Source organism: Microtus pennsylvanicus, chromosome 11, assembly GCF_037038515.1.
Source record: "Microtus pennsylvanicus isolate mMicPen1 chromosome 11, mMicPen1.hap1, whole genome shotgun sequence".
NCBI classification, from domain to species: Eukaryota; Metazoa; Chordata; class Mammalia; order Rodentia; family Cricetidae; genus Microtus; species Microtus pennsylvanicus.
The window spans coordinates 67540170-67563056 of NC_134589.1; the positions used below are offsets into that span (position 1 = coordinate 67540170).

The 22887-nt window shown below is 44.5% G+C and overlaps 1 protein-coding gene across 5 annotated transcripts in view; it reads left to right on the top strand.

Annotated features, from left to right (window-relative positions):
• The window catches only part of LOC142860836 (organic cation/carnitine transporter 2), a 32995-nt gene extending 10341 nt beyond the window's left edge, over nucleotides 1-22654 (top strand). Inside the window, exons 2-10 of one of the 5 annotated variants that reach the window (XM_075992629.1) lie at nucleotides 1085-1188; nucleotides 11156-11310; nucleotides 12142-12313; nucleotides 13425-13551; nucleotides 15615-15715; nucleotides 17376-17590; nucleotides 19469-19651; nucleotides 20854-20989; nucleotides 21324-22654. In XM_075992629.1, coding sequence (XP_075848744.1) covers nucleotides 1085-1188; nucleotides 11156-11310; nucleotides 12142-12313; nucleotides 13425-13551; nucleotides 15615-15715; nucleotides 17376-17590; nucleotides 19469-19651; nucleotides 20854-20989; nucleotides 21324-21411 — 1281 coding nt within the window. In that variant the 3' untranslated portion in view covers nucleotides 21412-22654. Of the gene's footprint in view, nucleotides 1-1084; nucleotides 1189-4202; nucleotides 5146-7685; nucleotides 7736-11155; nucleotides 11330-12141; nucleotides 12314-13424; nucleotides 13552-15614; nucleotides 15716-17375; nucleotides 17591-19468; nucleotides 19652-20853; nucleotides 20990-21323 lie in introns of those variants that run through there. The other 4 variants (XM_075992631.1, XM_075992630.1, XM_075992632.1 and 1 more) reach the window with 4 other exon arrangements.
• The last annotated feature ends 233 nt before the right edge of the window (nucleotides 22655-22887 follow it).

The following is a 22887-nucleotide window of genomic DNA, read 5'->3' on the forward strand; positions in this document are numbered from 1 at the left end:
ACTTCATTTTCTAGTTGTGGTAACTGCAGATGGAACCACATTTTGAGTGTTAGAAACTCAAACAGTGAATCCTGTTTCCTACCCTAATCTCTGCTTTTTTTAGACAAGGAAATTAAAGCACTGTTCAGTATGATGAGCAGGGCCTTATGTGAGGTTGGAAATCTAGTTAACACTTGAGTAGGTATTTATCTTACGCAGTGTTCTATTGCTGTGAAGACACCAAGACTGGCAACTCTTATAAGAAAAGCATTTAATTGGGGCTTGCTTACAGTTTCAGAGATTTAGTCCACTATCATGGCTGGGAACATGGTGACACACAGGCAGAAATGGTGCTAGAGAAGTAGCTGAGAGTCCTGTGTCCAGAAGAAGACAGCCACTAGGCCTGGCTTGGGCTTTTGAAAACCTCAAAGCCCATTCCCAATGACACACTTCCTCCAACAAGGCCACACCTCCTAATCCATTCAAATCTATTAGCCTCTAGGGCCATTCTCATTCAAACCACTACACAGTTAAAACTGTTTTCAGAATCCTAGTCTATCGCTCTTAGGTACAATGGGGCTTAGTCCTGATGATGTGTGGAACCGGATATTCCAGACCAGGATATCACAGGGACCGAGGGAACCCAACAGAGCCAAAGGAGCAGGTCTACACAGAACACCCAAGGGCCTTTGGCCTTTATCTACTGGATGCTTTGCCTCTTGACTCCCATAGATCCAGTGGCCTAAAGTGTATTAAGCAAAGATACCTTGCCTCTTCCACAGCCTATGGTCCTCTCTGAATTCTTAGTAATAAGTACAACAGGCCTTGCTGACCATAGGTCAGTGTGTGGGTAGAATGATGATGCTTTCCTCAATCCCCTCCCCAAATGAAGCAATGCATGGGAGTTTGTGCTATGAGAGACAAGATAGAGAGGGAGAGAGAGGCTCCTGCTTTCTCTGCATTGCTGCCCAGATGAGCCATTGCTTGTGTTAGTGAGCACATATACTCAGAACATTCAGGGATGCAGGGTATTCCAGTTCATTTAACAAGAAGCCTTATATTTCAGAAAAGAAGTGAGTGATGCATCCCTTTGCTTTTCCTACAGTGGAACCTGGTGTGTAACGATGACTGGAAAGGCCCTCTCACCACCTCCTTGTTTTTCGTGGGTGTGCTCTTAGGCTCCTTCATTTCGGGACAGCTCTCAGACAGGTAAGGTGTCTGGTACTGATCAAGGAGTATGTTCCTCTCCTTAACTTCAGCTGATGGTGTTCTCTTAGACCATAGCCATTCGTTTCAGAAGCAGCAGCATCTATGTCTAGCATGGACTTCCAACAACTTCCAAATGGACCAACAATCTCACATAATTTCCCAGTTCTTGTTGAGCAGAGAAACCTGAGCCAGCCAAGCCATGTGTACCCATAGTCCAATGACCAGTTGCCTTGCCATGATTCACTTCTATATATGTGTGGCCTCCTTTCCCTGGGAGATTATAGCACTCTCGTATGAGAAAAAAGGGAAAGAGAGGTTGACGCTATCCATGTGTGGATGTGCTGTATTGTAGAGCACTAGGCAATAACGATGCTGCCCACCTCTGTATTCTAAAGATAGGATTCTTTCTCCCTGAGCAAGGTAAGAGAAGATTGAGATCTCACTGGTCAGTTGGTGGTGTGAGGAGCAGAACTCTGGTGTCCCTTAGCTAAGTGGCCTGTGGTTATAGCTCTTACTATATGACCAGGATAATGATTGTTATTTGTAGGATTTCAAAGATTTTATCTAAGTTACATTAATGACTCTCAGACATGCATTTTAAAAAAGAATTTGACAGTCTAGTATTGATGGAAGGAAAATAAGAGAGACCTTTTTTCTTACAAGCACACACACACACAACCTCTCTCTCTCCTTTGTTTTTGGTGTTTTGTTTTTTCAATACAAGGTTTCTCTGCTGGACAGCACTGGTTATCTGGAACTCCCTTTGTAGATCAGGCTAGCCTGAACTCACAGAGATCTATCTGCCTCTGCCTCCTGTGTCCTGGGATTAAAGGCGTGCTCCGCCACACCCAGTTTACAAGAGAGAAGTTAAGGGATCAATTAAAATATTTTCAGTGCTTCTTTCAGAAGATGATAGGAGCTGAGCATAGGACCAAGGCTGGAGGGATGAGAGTGAAATCAGGAAGACTTGCTGACTATGGGGAGTGCGGACAGAAAAGGCCTCTGGCCTTCATAGCTAAGACAAAGAACCACATTTGCAGGGGAGGCATTGGATACAATAGGAAGGTATTGAATTTGGGGTGATTACAAGACCTCTAATTGGAGAGATTCATTGTGTTGTTGGATGTATAGCTACTCCGTGAAAGGTTCCTGTAGGTGTAATGGCAGAAAAGGGGCAGGAGCAGGCTGAGAGGTTCCTCAGGTAGAAGTGAGGAATTTAAGGGTAGAATGACCACTGAATCTCAAAGGAATTGATTTGATGTCAAAATCAAGGAAGACGTGCCCAAGCTAAGCATAGAAACCATGCCAGTTGTGTGCTAGGTTACATAGATCTTTGTGAGCCATCTTAAGAACCTGTGTGCCATGCATGGAACATTATGATCACCTGAGGAAAGGGGAAGTCCCACACTAAAGGGTTTGCTCCCAAAGAAACAATGGAAACAAAATTCATGAGCATGCTAGGCATCACCTTCCCTACAGAGGGGAGATGGAGTGTGTTGGAGACCTCTGAAATTTTTGAGGCAGGGAGCTAGGGATGTAGTCCAGTTGGTGAAGTGTTTGGCTAGCATGCATGAAACCCTAGGTTTGATCTACACACCGAATAAACCAGGTGTGATGGTGCACCCCTGTAACCCCAGCACTTAGAAGACGGAGGCAAGAGGATTACGAGTTTAAGGTCATGCTCAGTTACATAGTGACTTACAGACCAGCCTGGGATACATGACACCCCTCTCTGAGTGTGTGAGTGTGTGTGTGTGTTGGCTTTTGCACCTGAAATCTCTTTTAAGCAAGCTTGCTCAGCCTGGAAATGAAAGCACTGAGTGCTATGTTCTGACTGCGGTCCTCGCCTGCAGCACCCAGCATTGCCATAGCCTGTTGCACAGCCAGAGACATGCTGGGGCTTGTGAGGACGGCTCTGCACCTCACTACTTCTGAGTACGAGGTTGACAATTAAACCATATTATGGCCTCAGTTGGTGTTCAGAGGAACAGCAGTAACTTTTTTTCATTTTTTTTTTGTTTGTTTGTTTGTTTTTTCCAGACAAGATTTCACTGTGTAGCACTAGCTGTCCTGGAAATTGCTGTGTAGACCAGGCTCACCTGGAACTTACCGAGATCCACCTGCCTCTACATCCCAAGTACTGGGATTAAAGGCTTGCACCATACCACTGGCCTCAACAGTAACTTTTTATGTTGGACAAATGTTGATCTTTCTTCCTAGCATATTACTAAGTCTTAAGTTCAAGTTCAATTAAAATAATCCTATTGCCATAGCTTTTATGTGACAATATCAGGCTATCATTTTGTATTATGAGAGGTTCAACACTGGGAAGAAGTAGATTAATAGTTCCTGGTTTTGTGAATGTGTATGTTTGCCATTTTGTTGACAGCCTTTAAAAGTGAGGTCTGTGGGTGGGAGAGATGGCTCTGGGCCACCTGATTTCTGTCATAGGGACCCATGTAGTAGAAGGAGATAACCAACTCCAGCAAGTTGTTCTCTGACTACCACATGTACCGTGCCACCACCCCATCCAGAAATATAACCAATTAAAAATAAAGTTCAAAATGAGGTTTCCTGTCTAAGTATGGTTGTGCATGTCTATAATCCAGGCACTACGGGCTAAGCAGGAAGGTAGACTTTGAGGGTAACCTGAGCTATATGATAAGACTTGGTTTAGCCCATCAAAATCCCAGCAAAATTCTTCAAAGACCTTGAAAGAACGGTACTCAACTTCATTTGGAAAAGAAAAAAACCCAAGATAGCCAAAACAATCCTATACAATAAAAGAACTTCTGGAGGCATCACAATCCCTGACTTCAAACTCTCTTACAGAGCTACAGTACTGAAAACAGCCTGGTACTGGCATAAGAACAGACAGGAGGACCAATGGAACCGAATAGAAGACCCGGATATTAATCCACACATTTTTGAACACCTGATAGTAGATAAAGAAGCAAAAAATATCAAATGTAAAAAAGAAAGCATATTTAACAAGTGATGTTGGCATAACTGGATATCAGCATGTAGAAAAATGAAAATAGATCCATATGTATCACCATGCACAAAACTCAAGTCTAAATGGATCAAAGACCTCAACATAAAGCCAGCCACACTGAACCTTATAGAAGAGAAAGTGGGAAGTACACTTGAACACATTGGCACAGAGAACCACTTCCTAAATATAACCCCAGCAGCACAGACACCGAGAGAAACAATTAAATGGGACCTCCTGAAACTGAAAAGCTTCTGTAAAGCAAAGGACATGGTCAACGAGACAAAACGACAGCCTACAGAATGGAAAAAGATCTTCAGTAACCCCATCAGACAGAGGTCTGATCTCCAAAATATACAAAGAACTCAAAAAATTGAACACCAAAAGATCACATAATCCAATAAAAAAAAATGGAGTACAGACCTAAACAGAGAACTCTCAACAGAGGAATCTAAAATGGCTGAAAGACACTTAAGGAAATGTTCAACAACCTTAGTCATCAGAGAAATGCAAATCAAAACAACTCTGAGATTCCATCTTACACCTGAAAGAATGCCCAAGATAAAAACACTAATGACAACTTCTGCTGGAGAGGTTGTAGGGAAAAGGGAACACTTCTGCATTGCTGGTGGGAACACAAGCTGGTATAACCCCTTTGGATGTCAGTGTGGCAATTTCTCAGAAAATTAGGAAACAACCTTCCTCAAGACCCAATAATACCACTTTGGGGTATATATCCAAAGGATGCACAATTGTGCCACAAGGACATGTGCTCAACCATGTTCATAGCAGCTTTGTTTGTCATAGCCAGAACCTGGAAACAACCTAAATGTCCCTTGACTGAAGAATGGATAAGAAAAATGTGGTACATTTACACAATGGAGTACTACACAGCAGAAAAAAATAACAACAGCTTGAATTTTGAAGGAAAATGGATGGAACTAGAAAACATTATTTTGAGTGAGGTAACCCAGACACAGAAAGACAATTATCACATGTACTCACTCATAGGTAGTTTTTAAACATAAAGCAAAGAAAGCCAGCCTACAAACCACAATCCCAGAGAACTTAGACAACAATACAAACACTAAGAGAGACCTACATAGATATAATCTACATGGGAAGTAGAAAATATAAAAAGAAAAAAAAAGAAAATATAAAGAGACAGGATCTCCTGAGTAAATTGGGAGCATGGGGACCTTGGGGGAAGATTGAAGGGGGAAGGGGAGAAACAGGGAGGGGAGCAGAGAAAAATGTAGAGCTCAATAAATAGCAATATATAAAAAAGACTTGGTTTGAAAAGAAACCAAAAAACAAAAGCAAGTTTCTTTTCTTCACAACCTCCAACTGCCAAAGAGTAGTGGTATGAGAGATCTAGGTTCCCTAGGTCTCTCTCGTCCTGAGCAGCCTTTGGAAGGAAAGGGGTAGAGTTTGCACTAGTCTGCCTTGTACCTGTGGCATGCCCTCCTTACAGAACAGGGCACAAATGGGAGTTTCCTTGACCAGAATTTCTTAATTTCGTCTTTAATGACATTTTGAGCAATTTAATTTTGTTGCTATGGGGCATTTTAGAATATTTAGCAATATCTCTGGCTTCATCCAATATGTACCAATTACACCCCTGCCTGGATTATGATAGCCCAAAGATAAACGCCTAAAACTACTGAAGAAAAGTAGCAAACCCTCTTTCATAGCCACAAAGCTTTATACAGTTTTAGCTCAGTCCTTCCACCAAAGGCTTCTTCTGCTGGGCAATTCATACCTGCCACTCAAGCTCTGGGTTCAGCATACCCACCAACCCCACTCCCCACCTAATGCTTTTTCTTCTCAACAGGTGGCTCAAGGTGACAATTTCCATTACCTCAATTCCTAGACTTCCTTCATAGCACCAATGAGAAATTCATGAATGGAAAGTGTATCATAAGATTAATGATCTCTCCCTCTAGACCAGTGGTTCTCAACATGGGTTTGTGACCTCTTTGGGGATCAAACGGTCATTTAACAGGGGTCACGTATCAAATATTCTAATACCAGATATTTATGTTATGATTCATAATAGTGACAAAATTACCATTATGAAGTAGCAACAAAAATAATTTTATGGTTGAGGGTCACCACAACATGAAAAACTGTATTAAAGCGTATCAGCATTAGGAAGGTTGGGAAGCATTGCCTAGACTGAATGCTCCCCCTCTACCAGCAGTTTCTTTTCCTTTGGATCTCGCCAGTGCCCTATTGTCAGAGAGATCATCTCAGAATGCCCAATCTCTACCCTTAGAGTCTGAGTTCCTTTGTTGTGTCTCCGTGGACCTGGGGGCCATTCCTTTTGTGCCCTTGTCTCAGTGTGTAATGGTGTGTCTTGTAGCATAGTTGATTAAAGTGTGATTGATATTGTCTCACCAATAAGACAGTAGCTTCTTGAGGGCAGAGGTGGCATTCCTTTAAAGCAGAAATATTCCCAGTCCTAATATTAGAAAGTAAGCATTCATTGAATGCACATGGTATGAGCCAGCTCAGACCAGATTAAAGCAGAATCTGCTGCTTTCCCCAGATTGACTTCCTTCCTTTTTTGAACCCACTTTAGCAGCAATAAACCAACAAACACATTTGTTTGTTTGTTAGGTTGGTTGGTTTCAGGTTTTTGTTTTGTTTTGTTTAGTTCTTGTTTTTTTGTTTTGTTTTGTTTTGTTTTTTCAAGAGAGGGTTTCTCTGTGTAGCCCTAGCTGTCCTAGAACTTGATTTTGTAGACCAGGCCTCAACTCACAGAGATCCGCCTGTCTCTGCCTTCTAATTACTGGCCTTAAAGGTGTGTGCCACCACCACCTGGCTATAAGTTTGTTTTTTAAAGTAAGATACAGAAAGTGTCATAGAATAATTGTGTGGCTTGATGAATTATTCCAGGAAGTAAACCGAAAGGTTTTGCATTTGTAGGTCAAGGTGGGAAATGATTGAGGTAGATTGTTCTTTTGGAGTAGGAGATTTATTAAAGTAGTTATTAACATGGCAGAAATTTGGAAAAGAGTTTAGGCCCGCATGCATAGTGGCAGTCTCTTCTACACTTTTCATAGCAAGGGGTGTGGTAAGGAGATTGAAAAAATTCCATTTTAGCCCGGCAGTGGTGGTGCACACCTTCAATCCCAGCGCTTGGGAGGCAGAGGCGGGCAGATCTCCAAGTTTGAGGCCAGCCTGATCTACAAAGTGACCAGGGCTACTTAGAGAAACACTTTCTCAAAAAAAAAAAAAAAAAACAAAGGAAAAGAAAGAAAAAAAAGTTTCCTTTTTAGCTCATAGTTGATTGTTGCTGGGAATAATCAGAATGTGGGCAGTGGATCAACATCTCCCTTTATGGGTCATGATTGGGAGTCTTTAAGGATGGGGAGGGTGAGAACCTAGAAAAACAAGTTTACTTTAGTTCTGGAAGCCAAATTACTTTAGATTCTGTCATTGTCACAGTTCAAACACAATGGAGTGGCCTGACAACTACCAGCAAGTCAAGCAGTAGAACTTTGTGCCTCTGAAGCCCATCCAGTGTCTGCCCCACCCAAGTTAGCACCCGTGAGTAACCACTTCCAGGCTGGAGACGCACTCAGCAGTGAGTGCTCACTGCTCTTGCAGAGGCCCTGTGTTCCATTCCCAGTTCCCACATTAGACAGCTCCCAGCTGTCTCCAGCTCCAGCTGTGGGGGATCTCATTTTCTGGTCTCTATGAGCACCTGTACTGACACATGTATGTATCCCCTACCCCACAAACATACATGCAAAAAAGCTTCAAATGAGTTCAACAGGTGCACTGTGTAAACTCTTATGGACCTGTTTCGGGGCTTCCTACATTGTCATAATGAGTGCTGTTGCTAATGATATGATAGAAAGCCTCCTCTTAAATGGTTTATCTAGGTAAAAATTAGAGGCTCAATCTTAATTTGTATAACTTCTCCATATAGAACTCTTTCATTATGATATAATAAGACCTCTGATTTGGACTCTGAATAGTGATGCTTTCTCTCAATTTAAAATGAAGATAATAATTTTTTTTTCGAGACAGGGTTTCTCTGTGGTTTTGGAGCCTGTCCTGGAACTAGCTCTTGTAGACCAGGCTGGTCTCGAACTCACAGAGATCCGCCTGCCTCTGCCTCCCAAGTGCTGGGATTAAAGGCGTGCACCACCACCGCCCAGCTTACTATTTTTTTTTGAGGCAGAGTCTATGTAGCCTTGGCTGCCCTGGAACTCTCTATGTAGACCAGACTGGCCTCCAATTCATAGTGATTCTCCTGCCTCTGTCTCCTGAGTGTGGAGATTCCAATGTTTTTCACTTAGGATATTTGACATCTTTTACATTGTATATCCAATATCCAATGTTATTTGATTCAAAATGTATGATCAAAATTTACCTCTGTTTTACTAAAATAGTGGTCCTAATACCGTATACTGAATAAATAATCTAATAAACTGATCACTTATAATAATAAACATATCCATATATAAGTGGAAAAAAAAGCTTCCATTGAATAAGGTTATAGAAGAACCACCTCCATATACACAGCTGGGTGGCTTTGCTTTATAATCCAAGGGATGGAAGGGCAGGAGCTTATTTTCCAGCCACCCTAAGCTAATGGGTGAGTTCTAGATGCCAGTGAGAAACCCTGTCTTAAAATGAGGAGGACAGCTCTGAATAATGACACTGAGATTGACCTCTGGTCTCTACATGCATATACATACACACATGTGCACATGAAAACACACACACACATATGCATATGATACTCAGGATAACTACAACACAGTAGGCAGATGGACACCTAGAAACCTGAGAAAGCTTTGTTTCAGGTGTGTCTGAGGGTGTTTCCCATAGTGTGCGAGTCTACATGGACTGAGGAGAAGGTCCTCCATGCAGACAGTGTGGGTGAATGTATTCTCCAAAAAGAACCATGACCAAAAGAAAACAGAAGCATGCTAATCTAAGAAAGACAGCAGTCTGCACTGTAGATAATGATGCAAGTCTGCTGCTCCTCTGACCGCCTTCATGCAGTTGCCCGTAATCTGTCCCTGTAATAAACGGTTTTGTATGTTGGGTTGTTTTTGTAGTTGTTTTTGTTTTCATTTGTGCTGGAAGTTGAATCCAGGTCCTGGTGCTTGCTAGGCATGCCCTCTGCCACTGAACTATGCTCGTCTCCTCCCATTATTTTGAATTACAAGTATCATTATCTATAATTCATTATGCTTCTCATATTTGCATCATTTCCAATTCTTGGGATTTAGATGGTATTTTCATTTTGTGTATTTCAGGAAAATTTGGTTCCATGAAGATACATTATTCCAGCATTGATTTTGTGCTGATCTGTTGAAACTTCCTCTTTAAATGAAGAGATGTACTTTTTGTACATCTGCACTTAGGAAAGATAAAAATTGTTCCATATCTCAGCTCCTTAGGTGACCCATGCAGGGTTTTTTGTTGTTTTTTTTTTTTTTTTGTCTCATCAAGAGTTAGATTGGGGACTGGAGAGGCAATTCAAACATTGAGAGTACTGGCTGGTCTTCTAGAGGAATTGGGTTTGATTCCCAGAACCCACATAGAGCTCACAAGCATCTGTAACTCCAGTCCCAAAGTATCTGGCACTTTCTTCTAGCCGCTGGCACCAGGCATACATGCGGCACACAGACATACATGCAGGTAAAAATACCTATACATACAAAATAAAGTTAATTTTTCGAAAAAAAAGTCTGTTTTTAGAATTTTGAAATTTTAGATCTTTCAGAGTTTCAGCATTCAAGATTATAGAGTTCAGGATTTTTGTCTTTCAGTTTTAGTACTCAGACTCCTTTTTTGTGTGATTTCTTTGGGGGAGGATATTTTTTTCTCAAAAATAATTTTCTTTAAACCCTGTCTCAAAAAAAAAAAGTGTTCTTACTCTGTAACCCTGGCTGGCTTAGAACCATACAGATCCACATGCCTTTTCTCTCAAATGTCTTGAGTGCTAGGATTGAAGGCATTTGCCACCACACCAGGCCCCTAATGTACACTCTTAAATACAAGTTTTGCCTTCTCCATTTGCAAACTTTAGTATATCTTAGGGCTATAGAGATAGCCAAGCAGTTAAGTGAATTGACTGTTCTTCCAAAGGACATGGATTCAAGTCCCAGCCCACATATGGCAGCTTACAACCATCTGTAACTCTAGACCCAGGAGATGTGATACCCTCTTCTGACCTCTACCTGTACTCGGGATGCATGTACATCAGGCCCCAGGCACACACACAAGCACATAGAATAATAAAATTACATTTGAATTGAGTATATCTTCTAGTTATTCTGTTTTTTCCCTTTATCCTTTTCTTTGCCATGAGGTGTATCTATTGAAGAGCCATGATGTTGATCCATTGTAGAATTACCCTGTCTAGGTCTGAGTGACCATATATTCCCTAAGCCTCTCCCTTTGTCTTCTGCTTTTCTTGCAGATAGGCAGCTGCATTCAGAGACGTGGATCAGGGTCAGTCCCTCTGGCAGGATTATAGGACAGCATCATGAGGTTGTCAGTCATTCACACATAGTACCCATGTCACTTCACGGCTTTCTCTTTGTTTACAGCATTTTTATAAACAATTCTCCACCCACCACCACCTTTTTCTGGTTATTCATGTCACAGACAAAGGGAAGTCAGGATAAATGATCAGTCTTCATTTACCATGAATTACAACTTTTCTTTCTTTAAGATTCATTATAATGACATCAATTTAAACAAAACAAGTGCCTTCCCATCCCCTTCAGTCATTAGCATCATTGTGGTGCTGCCATTGGAGCAGCCTGAGCTTCCAGGCTACAAATTCATCCTGGAAAGTGTGGAATTCAGTGACAGCATGGGGACAGAGAGGGTAGGACTACCCTGATACCAATCCTTGTGACAGGAGAAAGCCCCTCCCAGTGGATCCAGTTGCTGCTGCCTCTACCAACTGCTTCTCTGTGACCTTCCTCTTCTCCCCAGGTTTGGTCGGAAGAATGTGCTGTTTTTGACCATGGCCATGCAGACTGGCTTCAGCTTCCTGCAGGTTTTCTCTGTGAACTTCGAGATGTTTACTGTGCTCTTTGTCCTTGTTGGCATGGGTCAGATCTCCAACTACGTGGCAGCATTTGTCCTGGGTATGGACATCAGGTTGGAGTTGAGTAATTGATACTGTGTTTCACTTTTCTGGAGACTAGTTGTTATGTCCCTCAGGGAAAACTAGCTTACCTGCTGGGAAATTGAGCCTGACAATGGTTTCTGACTTCTGATGTCCAGTTCTCTTCTGGCCTCTGACTTGTGGCCCCTTGGCCTTATTAGTACTTAAGCCATTAACTAGGATTCACCACGGGGCATCCATTCTTAAAGACTTGCAAGGCAAGGGCCTAGGTAGCTAAGGAAAGAAGGAGGCACACCAGCAGGAGGGGGGGCATGAAGAGCGGGCTCCCCAGGAAAGGGAGATGCCAAAGAGCGTTGGTGGCTGTCAGTGTCTGCTAAGGACAGTGAGCTGAGAGGTCCAGTTAAGGTTCTATCAGAGTCCACCCTTCAAGGCTCTGACTCAGACAAGCCACCTTGTTCCCACTGGAAAGCTTCTGGTCTCCCTGTTTGGAAGAGCCTTGCTGAAGCAATCAGATCATTGGGTTCCTTAGGTTGTATTGTGGAAAGCATTATTACTTTCTTTTCACATTTCCTAGAACATCCTATTTTCCTCGAAGGATAATAGTTAGCATGTGTGGCTGGGGATGATGATGATGATGTTTTCATGAGAGCACTGTTGCCCAGGGACCTCAGAGAAACACCCAGGAGCAAATCAAAGCAGACTTAGTTCAGACGCAACCCTTCCCAGGGCCTCAGAACACAGCTAACTCTGGCTCCCTCCTTGTCTCTACACTGAAAATGATACCACAGAAAAATCATAAGAAAATAACCCCAATTAATGATTAACTTTACTCCTCCCTTGTTTTGAACAGGAACAGAAATTCTCTCCAAGTCAATTCGAATTATATTCGCCACCTTAGGAGTGTGCATATTTTATGCATTTGGCTACATGGTGCTGCCTCTTTTTGCATACTTCATCAGAGACTGGCGGATGCTGCTGCTGGCACTCACTGTGCCAGGGGTGTTGTGTGGGCTTCTCTGGTGGTAAGTGTGGTCCCGCCCCTTGGGCCGACTGCCTTTGGGGAGGCTTCTGTCTCATGTCCAGTAGAGGGCAGCAGTAGTTCATAAACCCCAATTCTAGATCCCAGAAAAAGGTAGTGAATATTATTTATAAATCAGGTCAGAAAGTCTCTTCATACTCAGAAAAGCCTGCTAGTCCTGTGCCCTGTTCTAGGCTGAACTAAGAATTTGCTGCATGCAGATAGGGGCCAACCTAACCTCTGGGGAATTCTCAGATCCCCGTACAAGACAGCAAGGCCTGGGCTGTAGATGTTGATGCTGTGGCTCCAGGCATGGGTGTCGGGAGGTAAAGAAAGGGAGGGCTTCAGAAGTGAGCTTCCTTGAGTGGCTCTGCAGAAGAATGCAGGCTCCAGCTACACTTCCAACAGAGGGCCATTGATCAGGCCGAGCACAGGCCTCAGAAATAAGCCATGGAACTTGACAGAGGAACCAGGCAGGAATCACTCCTTACACTAGATTGGACTAAGGTGAGATCCTCATCCATGTACAGTGATGAGCACCCTGGAGACTAGTGGGAGAAGAAAAAATAGTGCATTATGGCTCCTGATTATGACAGCGGAGAGAGGGCTGCCTGGGGACAAGGAAAATATCCAGTAAGACTCCAGCCTTGATACCTATGCTGCTTTGTGGAAAGAGACTGACGAGTCCAAAATCAGAGGTGGACTGAGGAAGAAATGATGTCAAGAGATCGCTGCAAGTTTCTGTGGATGTCGGGGACAGAGTAGAAGATGGCAGGATCTGGCTGTGCCTAACTCTCTGCACCAGGAGCCCATCCTGTGCTTGTCTCCTTAAAGCCCTCAAGGGGGCAGCACTGCTGCAGACGGGCAGGTGCCAGCCAGAGTAGGGAACCCCTTGGGATGTGCAGGATGAATTTTCCTCACTATAGTCAGTGTTCAGCAGAACTCATAGCTTAGGGATTGCTGGGCCATCTCTGTTTCTGGCTTATGAAAACACCTGATACTCCACACACTGCCTCTGCACCTGAAACCTCATTTCCCGTCTCTAGTTAAGCATGCCCAGCCTCTGGAAAAGCAAGCGAACAGGAGACATCACTAGAATGCACTTTAACTTTCAGGTTTATTCCTGAGTCCCCCCGATGGCTCATCTCTCAAGGCCGAATTAAAGAGGCAGAGGTGATCATCCGCAGAGCTGCCAAAATCAATGGAATTGTTGCACCTTCCCCTATCTTTGATCCAAATGAGGTAAATTTGTGTGGAAGGTGGTGGGGAGACTCACTCTGGTCATTTTAGGTCAGCACCATACAGCACAGCTCACGGGAGCTCAGCCCTTACTCTACCCAAACCCCAGCCATCCCTAGAGCAAGGTCTGTTGAAATGCAGAAGTTAAAGGCATAGAGGGATGATTCAGTCTGTAAAGTGTCTGCCACATAAGTATGAGGACCTCAGTTCAGATCCCAGCAACCAACCAAAAAGCCAGGCATGGCAGAGTGTACCTGTAATCCCAACACTGGGAAAGCGGGGACAGAAGGATCCCAGGGACTTAGTCAGGACTGGCTAGTCCAGCCAGCTAACCAGTCAAGGAGAGATCCTGTCTCTAGTGTAAGGTAGAAAAGTGATTGGGGATGACACCCTAAGTCAACCTCTAGCCGACACACACACACACACACACACACACACACACACACATTCCTGTGGTCCATATACATGTACACCCTTGAACATGTGTTGAACATGTGTACACACAAGCCTCAGAGGATGAGGAATGGGGTCTAGCTACCTAATTCTTCTCCATGGACGCCCCCCCATGCTTCCTTTACTTCTTTCCAAGTATCATTTTTTTTAACCATTTCTTTTTCTTCCCTTTTTTTTCTAAGAGTCTCACTGTGTAACCCTAGCTATCTAGAAATCTCTGTGTAGACTAGGCTGGCCTCAAACTCACAAAGATCTAACTGTCTCTGCCTCCCAAGTTTTGCGATGAAAGGGACACGCTGCTGTAGCTAGCTTAATTATTACTTTTAGCAGTAAAGACCTTTCATGGGAAAGAGGTTTTTATCACCTTCAGCATTTTTGGATGTCTTTGTTTTTTATGCCTCGGGGGCTGCCATCTGAAGGTTATTGGAACACTGTTAGATTTGCATTCAGCAGTTCTGTCTCTTTTCACTCTCAGTTACCAATCGTCCAGGAGCCAGAGTCTTTCTCATGACCACCTCTTCCCTGTTCTTAGGTACTCTGAGTAACTTTTCTGGTTTTGCATGGTCCCTGGTTCTTGCTTCTTGTTCCCTTCAGATTTAGGATAGGCACTGTAGATGTTGGCAGACATGGGACTTGGTATGTTTCTGGTTTGAGAAGACAAGGGACTGGCTGAAGGACCGCTGCCCATAGCAATGCTGAAGGGTGAGCCGCAGGCATGTTTGAGATGCTCTGGGCTCACGATGAAGACTTGGGGCTTTTGAGAGAGGAAGCAGTTGTTACAAGCAACTGAGAGGCTGTTGACCACCAACAGCCCTGCTGGCGTCTCCCTTAAGTGGTGGCCCGGCAGTGGCAGTCACTCAGCGTGCTTTAGAAGGCCTCTGAAGCACAGAAGTCTGGGCTGAGGGCATTTTAAGTGAGGTCAGTCTGGGTGAACCCTCTAGCCTCATTGGCATCACTGAGGAAACTGGACTGTTTCAGGATTTCTTTGAGCCTCAAGTTGACCTTTCACTGAACTGCTGAGTTTGTAAAATCAAGCTAGGTTAGCTAAGAAAGAGCATCAGTGTGTTTAGACACGTGGTTAGTCATGGCTTTGGCTCTGCAGAATCTCATAGGAAGTTACTCTGGGTTAAGGGTGGGTCAGTTTTCCTGTTTTCAATTTGAATATTTTTTTCTCCTGGAAGTAGACCAATAACAACACAGTATGAGGACTCAAAACATTCATTCCACTTAAATATCAGTTTGGTAAAAATACAGTCCTTTTTTTTTCTTTGACTGAGATAACAGGGAGTCAGCCTTGCATAGAAAACCTCAAAGGCCTCCCTGAGAGGCAGCAGTGAGCATGATGGGCAGGGTAATCCAGTGAGGTGGCTGTCACCTTGCACCTCTGCCTTTGCTGTGCTCCTCTCTTTTCAAAACCCGTTCTCTTTTACTCCAGTTTGTCATTGACTAAGCCTGCGGGGGCCTTGGACATCTCCCTTGAGTCACTGTGCTTCTGTCTTTTCAAAGAGCGTTAGGATGCTCCTCACTCTTGAAAAGTAGATGGTGTAAATGATGGGTTCCAAGTCTCCCAACTTTTTCTCCTTCTATACCATTAACTGTTACTCTTTCTGCAGTTACAAGACCTAAATACCAAGACACCTCAGACACACCACATTTATGATCTGATCCGAACCCGGAATATCAGGATCCTCACCATCATGTCCATAATCCTGTGGTGCGTAAGTGAGACCTGCCTGAGCCTTCCCCACTCTCAGAACTCTTTGTCTATAGGCATGCTCAGACCGAAGCTGAAACCTCTGTCCTCACATGATGCAAGGTTGTCCTTGTGTTGGATGGCAGCCACAGGGACATAACAGTTCTTTTGTAGTGGAAGCCCAGGAAAGGAGAAAGTGATCATAGAGGCTGTAAGGATCTAGGGATCCCACAAGGGAATCCCACGGGTCCTTGCTTAGCTGTTCCTGTCCCTTGTCCCCTCCCTCAGTAGATTCTGTGTGGTAAATAGGCAGAAAGAGACTGTCAGCAACTCTGCTATGCTCATGGAGACAGAGGGAGCTCCCCTACAGTGAGGCCACAGTGTCTGTCATTTGCATTTGCACATGCACCCTGCACATCCCCATGCCCGGCTCTTTCCTCTTAAAAGTGTTCTCTGTTGATGGCCCACACTCTGGCTGGGACTGTTGGGGGTTTGAAGAAGGTTTATCCTTTAGGTTCCAGGGGCTGCTAAGAGCTTTCTGGAAACATGAAAGTGGGATATGGCCCTTCTGGGATGTTCATAGACTGTCCTAAAATCAAGACCATGGCCTGGATGTTTCCTGCAGGTTTCTTCTGACAAGGTGTGACAGTTATTGGAAGGAATCTCTGAATTACCAGGGAGAAGTACAAGGCTGAGTGCCGGCATAGCTCCTGCCAACCACTTGGGATATCAGAGATCCTCAAATATACTGAATGAGTGTGATGAGATAGTGAGGAGGGGAGACTTCACCGCAGAGACCTTACTGATGGACTCAGCCAGCTTTGGACCAGTAAACTAGTTTGCGTCTTAGTTTGGGGTAAGGTTGGTCTTTGAGTCACCCATTTCCAAGGAATTGTCCACGATGCCTCAATGGCATCCTGAATCCATGAAGACTGTACCTCAGACTTCCAACCTGAGACCTCTCATCTACTCTGGATCGCTCACACTCTAATCATGCTCTAAAGTTTGCTGGGGCATATGAGTCTTTCTTTACTGTGCCAACTATGTTCTCAGCCTGTACATGAGTCAAAGACGGTCTGGTGCCAAAGAGTACAGCTCATCAACAGAGAAACCTATTGGGATCAGAGTCAGACACGGGAGTGGTGTAAATGAAAGACAGTGAGGCCTCACCTTTGGGAGCTCCCTGTTCCAGAGAACAGTGGGGTTGCTGTCAGCCTCTTCCTGGCTGACTACAGATAGTCTGCGAAGGGCCTTCTCCTCCACATCTGTCACCCCTTACCTAGTCCGCTGCTCATTCTCTAGCTCCTCGTACATTTGCTGTGTTTGGAGAAGCATGTAGAGCAGGGAATTGGCGTTTCACTTCAGAGTAGAATTTTAATGTTGAAATACAGGTTGGGACCTTTCCCCTGATGATGAAGTCAATGTGAATCATGTAAGCTCTTTTGATGAGACACTTCTTTATGGAATGTTCTGAAGGTGTACCAACAAAAGATTACACTGGTCTCTGGGGCTAGAGAAAGTTAGCTGTGCTAGGAAGTAAGGCACAAGATGAAATCTACTACTACCCTCCTATTCCCTGCATCAGGAACAGTTCAGAACTTGTCAAGACGAATTTTTTCAACGTATATGGATGTGGAGAGGTGGGTGCCACTTCTCCAGCTCTCTTCTGTACCTGTTGCAGGCTGACCATATCAGTGGGCTATTTCGGACTTTCTCTTGACACTCCTAACTTGCATGGAAACATCTATATGAACAGCTTCCTTTCGGCGGCTGTTGAAGTCCCAGCCTATGTATTGGCCTGGCTGTTGCTGCAGTACTTGCCCCGGAGATATTCCATCTCTGCTGCCCTCTTCCTGGGTGGCGGTGTACTTCTCTTCATGCAGCTGGTGCCCTCAGGTATGGATGGTGTTTATTTGCAGACCTGCGTTTTCCTTATGTCAGTTGCTTTGAACCAGGCTGTTTACAAAAAGAATGCAGTCAGGCCCATCACATACATGCCTCATGAATGCATTGCTGTCTTAAAAATCAAGAGATGAAGCCGGGCGGTGGTGGCGCACGCCTTTAATCCCAGCACTCAGGAGGCAGAGGCAAGCAGATCGCTGTGAGTTCGAGACCAGGCTGGTCTACAAGAGCTAGTTCCAGGACAGGCTCCAAAACCACAGAGAAACCCTGTCTCGAAAAAACAACAGCAACAAAAAAAATCAAGAGATGACACTTCACAAAAACAGGAGGGGGTCCTTCATGGCCTGGGCTGTGTGTAGTGTGAAGAAAGCATTGGGCTTGTTGGTTCATTATGCCCTAGACCCAAATTAACATGTTCATATCTGCTTTCCTCAGAATAAGAAGAAAGAAGGAAAGCCATCCTATTAGCTCTGTCTTATTTATTTATTCAAGCAGTAGGAGGTCTTGATGGAGTCTCTTTCTAGTAGAGAAGAAACAAGTTAATAAATGCTTGTTAATCTTAAAATGTTGTTACCTTCTGTGTAGAAAGAAAGGGAAATGGAGCTCTAAAGAGAAGTCATGAACAAGAGGTATTCAGGGGAATTTAAATGAGGTAATAGAACACCATAAGAAAGTCAGTGAGACCATTCCAGGAAGATGAGAGAGAAAAAGAAAGCTAGGCAAGATGGCTCACACCTGTAATCCCAGCACATAGGAGGTGGGTGCAGGAGAATTAGATGGTCAAGCTCATCCTTAACTGTCTGGGGAGTCTGAGGCCAACCTAAGTTACATGAGACCCTATTTATAAATAAATAAATATAAACAATGCTCTGGCAGGAGGTGAGCCCAGTGTGTTTCAGGGTAGCAAATGACCTAGTAATCCATAAAAAGATAGAGAGGAAAGGTCTTGGAGGCTATGGAAAAGACTGTGCTGGTAAAACTGCCTTGATATCCCACTAATAGACGGAGGAACTTTTCTAACAACCTGGAGAACAGATGACAAGCCTTATTTGTTGTCCACCACTTGCCACAATCTTTGATGCCCCTGTGGTTTGGGGGACCAGTGGTGGTAACTGTGAGACTGTACAGAACAACCCGGTGTATGGCAGAAGGAACCTAAAAGTGACTGCAGCGCCCTCACCTGAGCTCAGAGTGACCTGTGGGTCACAGTAAAGTCGATTGGACAATCATCCCAAAGTTCAGATGGCCTATAGATATTTTCAGTGACTTTGTTATACTTATTTATTGGGAGCAGAGAGACGTGCTTCCCAACACACATGTAGAGGTCAGAGGAGAGCTCGCAGGAAGTGGGAAGAGTCAGTTCTCCTCTTGCACTGTGTGGGTCCTGAGAATCACAAGTTCTCAGGCTTGGCTGAAAATGCCCTTACCCGCTGAGTCACCTCAAAGCCCAGATCTGTGAACTTGTTGAGTAGACTGTGAGCATGAACTTAGCTAGAGCTGGACTGCCCCATGCATATCCAAGTCCTGGTTAATTCCACAATGCCCTCAGTGTGAGCTTCTGCAGAAGCAGCTCATGCCTAACACAGGAAGACTTCTGGAAGGCAGGCAGATTGGGAGGTGGGCCTCTAGGTTGAGGAACACATTTACCCTCATATAGCTAAAGTGCCCAGTCTCTTTATAGGAATCCCCTTAGAAAGAAATCTAAGCCATAGTGTTTTCTCCCAATAGGAAGGTATAGAAATTACCCAACTCTCTCTACCCTGAGTCAGGGAGAAAGTAAGTTCATTTTAGGCTAAAAGGGAAGAGAACTCCTTCAGGGCAAGCCTTACACTGGTCCTTCTTGCCTTTGCTATCATTCCTTTTTCTCTCCAGACTTAATTTATTTGTCTACTACCCTGGTGATGGTGGGCAAGTTTGGAATCACCTCTGCCTATTCCATGGTCTACGTGTACACAGCTGAGCTGTACCCCACTGTGGTCAGAAACATGGGTGTGGGGGTCAGCTCCACAGCATCCCGCCTTGGCAGCATTCTGTCTCCCTACTTTGTTTACCTTGGTAAGTACCATGGAGCACTGGAGCGATGGATGGGACAAAAGCTCTAAGTACCTTATATGTGAGCTGGACACAAGCACCTATAATCAGCAGGATGCATCCGTACTGGGACCCTGGATGGAGAAGGTGCTTTCCCAGTGTAGTAGGGAGAAGGCACCCATTTCAAATGGAAGATAGCTCATAGACCAGCTAGATGGGATTGAGAGAGTGTTGGTGTCTCTATTTCGATCTCCCCAGACCCTCCATCACCAACTAGATTTCTTCATCCTAAGAAATTCTTTAGGGAGCCAGTTTACTTCACTAGAGGAATTTCTTCTTGGAGTTAGGAACATGGAGAGAAACCTGTCCATCCAAGAGGTCTGAGTGATGGACTGACAGTTGCCGTAACTTAGAACACTTCATTTCTTCAGTGTGTATGTTGAGATAAGAGGACAATTTAGGGGAGTCTTAAAATTAGTTCTTTATTTGAAGCATGTGGATCCTGGAGATCAAACTCAGGCCACCAAGCTTAGCAGAAAGTATTTTTACAAGGTGAACCATCTCCCTGGCCCCATTTTACTTTCAAGATCGTGGCTCACTAAGTTGTGTGAGCTGGACTTGGACTTGCTCTGTGGCCCCAGCAGCGCTTGAACTTTAGCTGCTCTTGCCTTGGCCTCCCAGGAGGTGGCACACAGCCTTCATTGTCACACATGACAGGGTGTTTATGCCCTGTGAAGATCTGCCTTCTGACATTACATAGCAGGACTCCTTCCCGGACACTGCTGCTCCTGTGCACATCCCTAGCTCGGGGGAGGACCTGCCAGTGTCCCGAGAGTAGCAGGTACTCTGAAGGCTTGGTACATGGCTCTAAAGGGCTGTAGCCCCTTGTCTAACTGGCATGCAAATCAAACTGGGACACATCTGCACAGGTGGAAAGTTGCTCCTCTCCTAGACAAGTACCTTGTGTTCCTTGGGAACCCTGCAGCGTGGTGACTCTGCTTCCCTGTACCTCTCCCTTGTCCATTGTGGACACTGCTGGATCTCTGGGCGCATTGTGCCAGGACTGGGTTCTGAGACTCTCTAGATGCCAGCCTTCACTCTAGCAGTCTAGGCTTTGGGAAACACAGAGACCAACAGTAAGGTGAGTCCTATATAAAGCCCCGAGGAAATATAAGGTCTGAATGAAACCAGTGTCACTGTAACCTGGGTCCTCTGCTTGACCACAGGTGCCTATGACCGCTTCCTCCCTTACATCCTTATGGGAAGTCTGACCATCCTCACAGCTATCCTCACCTTGTTCTTCCCAGAGAGCTTTGGTGTCCCTCTCCCAGATACCATCGACCAGATGCTAAGGGTCAAAGGGTAAGAGTCTTTTTCCCTAGAACTATGGATGCATTCGTCTGGGCCTGACCAGATCTTTGGGGTGTGCTCCTCAAACTAGTGCTCCCTGCAGACTGTCTCACAAATAACTGGACTACTTTAACCATGGTGCTGTAAGGGCAAGGCCCTGATCCTGTGTGAACAGGTGTCCACGTGCATGACCATAAAAGCAGCCACTCTAGTTTAGTGCAAAGACTACGTAAACTTCAGAATCTGCCATGTCTTTGGTTTTTCTCCATATCTGGCTTGTTTGTTTTGAGACTGATAAGTATTTTTATAAGATCTGTAAGTAACATTGCTTTCCTTGTATTAATAGAATAAAACAATGGCAAGCCCAAAGCCAGACAAGGATGCTAAAAGATGGTGAAGAAAGCCCAACAGTCCTAAAAAGCACAGCCTTTTAACACTCCTCCCGAAGGTGAAAAACTAAACAGACAGCCTGCGTGTTGTCCGAAACGCTCTCAATTACCAAGGGCTTTTCTGTTCTGTTGACATCGTGTCTAATGTACTCATGGATGGGTGCATCTGTCCAGAGAGACACCTTCCTCCAGGGACACCAAGGCTAATTGCAGACAGCTTGCCCATCCCATTCTAGTGGTGGACTTGGCCCTTCCAAAGAAGTCAATGAGTCTCTCGAATCAGTGGGACTTGGAAGACTATGCAAAACTTTGTAAGACGGGAAAGGTTGCACAGATAGAGATGCAGGTCCGTTTTTCCCTCCTCTCCCTAACTGACAGACTCACGGGAAAAGGAATAGGTGTTGCTCGGTTAGGATGCACAAGGCCCTGAGTTCCATACGAAGAACCAGAAGGAAACAAAACTTCTTCAGAAAATAAATGATTCCATGGGGAGTTTGATTTCTCATCTTTCCTAAGTTACAAAACTCCTTTCTGTGATTGCTTCAACTCACAACAGGAACACAAGACCTAGGGCACCCTAGAGGGAATGAAGGTGGGAGCAGGTACATAAGGTCAGCAGTGTGTGGGCGGTGACTGCTCAGACCCACAGCCAGCTGTGCTGTGTAGGTCTGGTCAGAGTCCTGGGCTTGTCCGGGCCGTGAGAAATCCACTGTTGAGGCCACGGCTTGGGTTCCACTGCTGTGTAAATCAGAAGCCCTGGCTACCAGACTCTTACCTGTGCCTTGAAGGGCATGTATGGGTAACAGAGTGCCCCTTCCTTCTCTCAGCACTGTCATGGGATTGTTTTGTTTGTCGTCTGTTGTTGTGTCTCAAGTTATTCACCCTTCAGCAGAGACTTGGGAGCAGTGTTTCTCAGCTCTGCATTACCCTGGCTGGTGTACAGTTGCCGCCATGGAAGTGCAGTTGCACCTCCCAGCCTTAGCCACTGTCAGTGCTCTGAGTGCCCAGACAATAACACTACGCTTGTTCCTTTTACGATGTATAATCATGGGGAAATTCAAGAAAGAAATGTAAGTTGTGTTGACAGTCTCTCAGAGTTGCTGGCTGCAGCCATGTAACATCGGCAGGTGTTTTGTGTTCAGTGTGATTGTCTCTATTGATTATGTTGCCATGGTACTCCTAACTCACTCACTTCACCTACTTTTTAAAAAAGAATGTGTTTTATGAAGCTGCTGAGTACCTTGGGCAATGAGATGGTTTTAATAAACAATGATTTTTTTAAATAATAGCAACTGACTATAATCTTTATTCCTAGTATTTGATGGCCCCTTCTCAAACCAGCATGCAACTCTTCTGTAGGCTAACTATTCAAAGTTAAGATTTAACTCGTACTATGCTATATAATAGGCATCTACCCAATATTGACCATGATTTGCACCAGCCTGGTACACTCAACCTGGGTCTTCCTGGAAACAGCCTGAGCTTGGAGCTTCTGTACAGTTCTGTACGTACCTGGAGCAG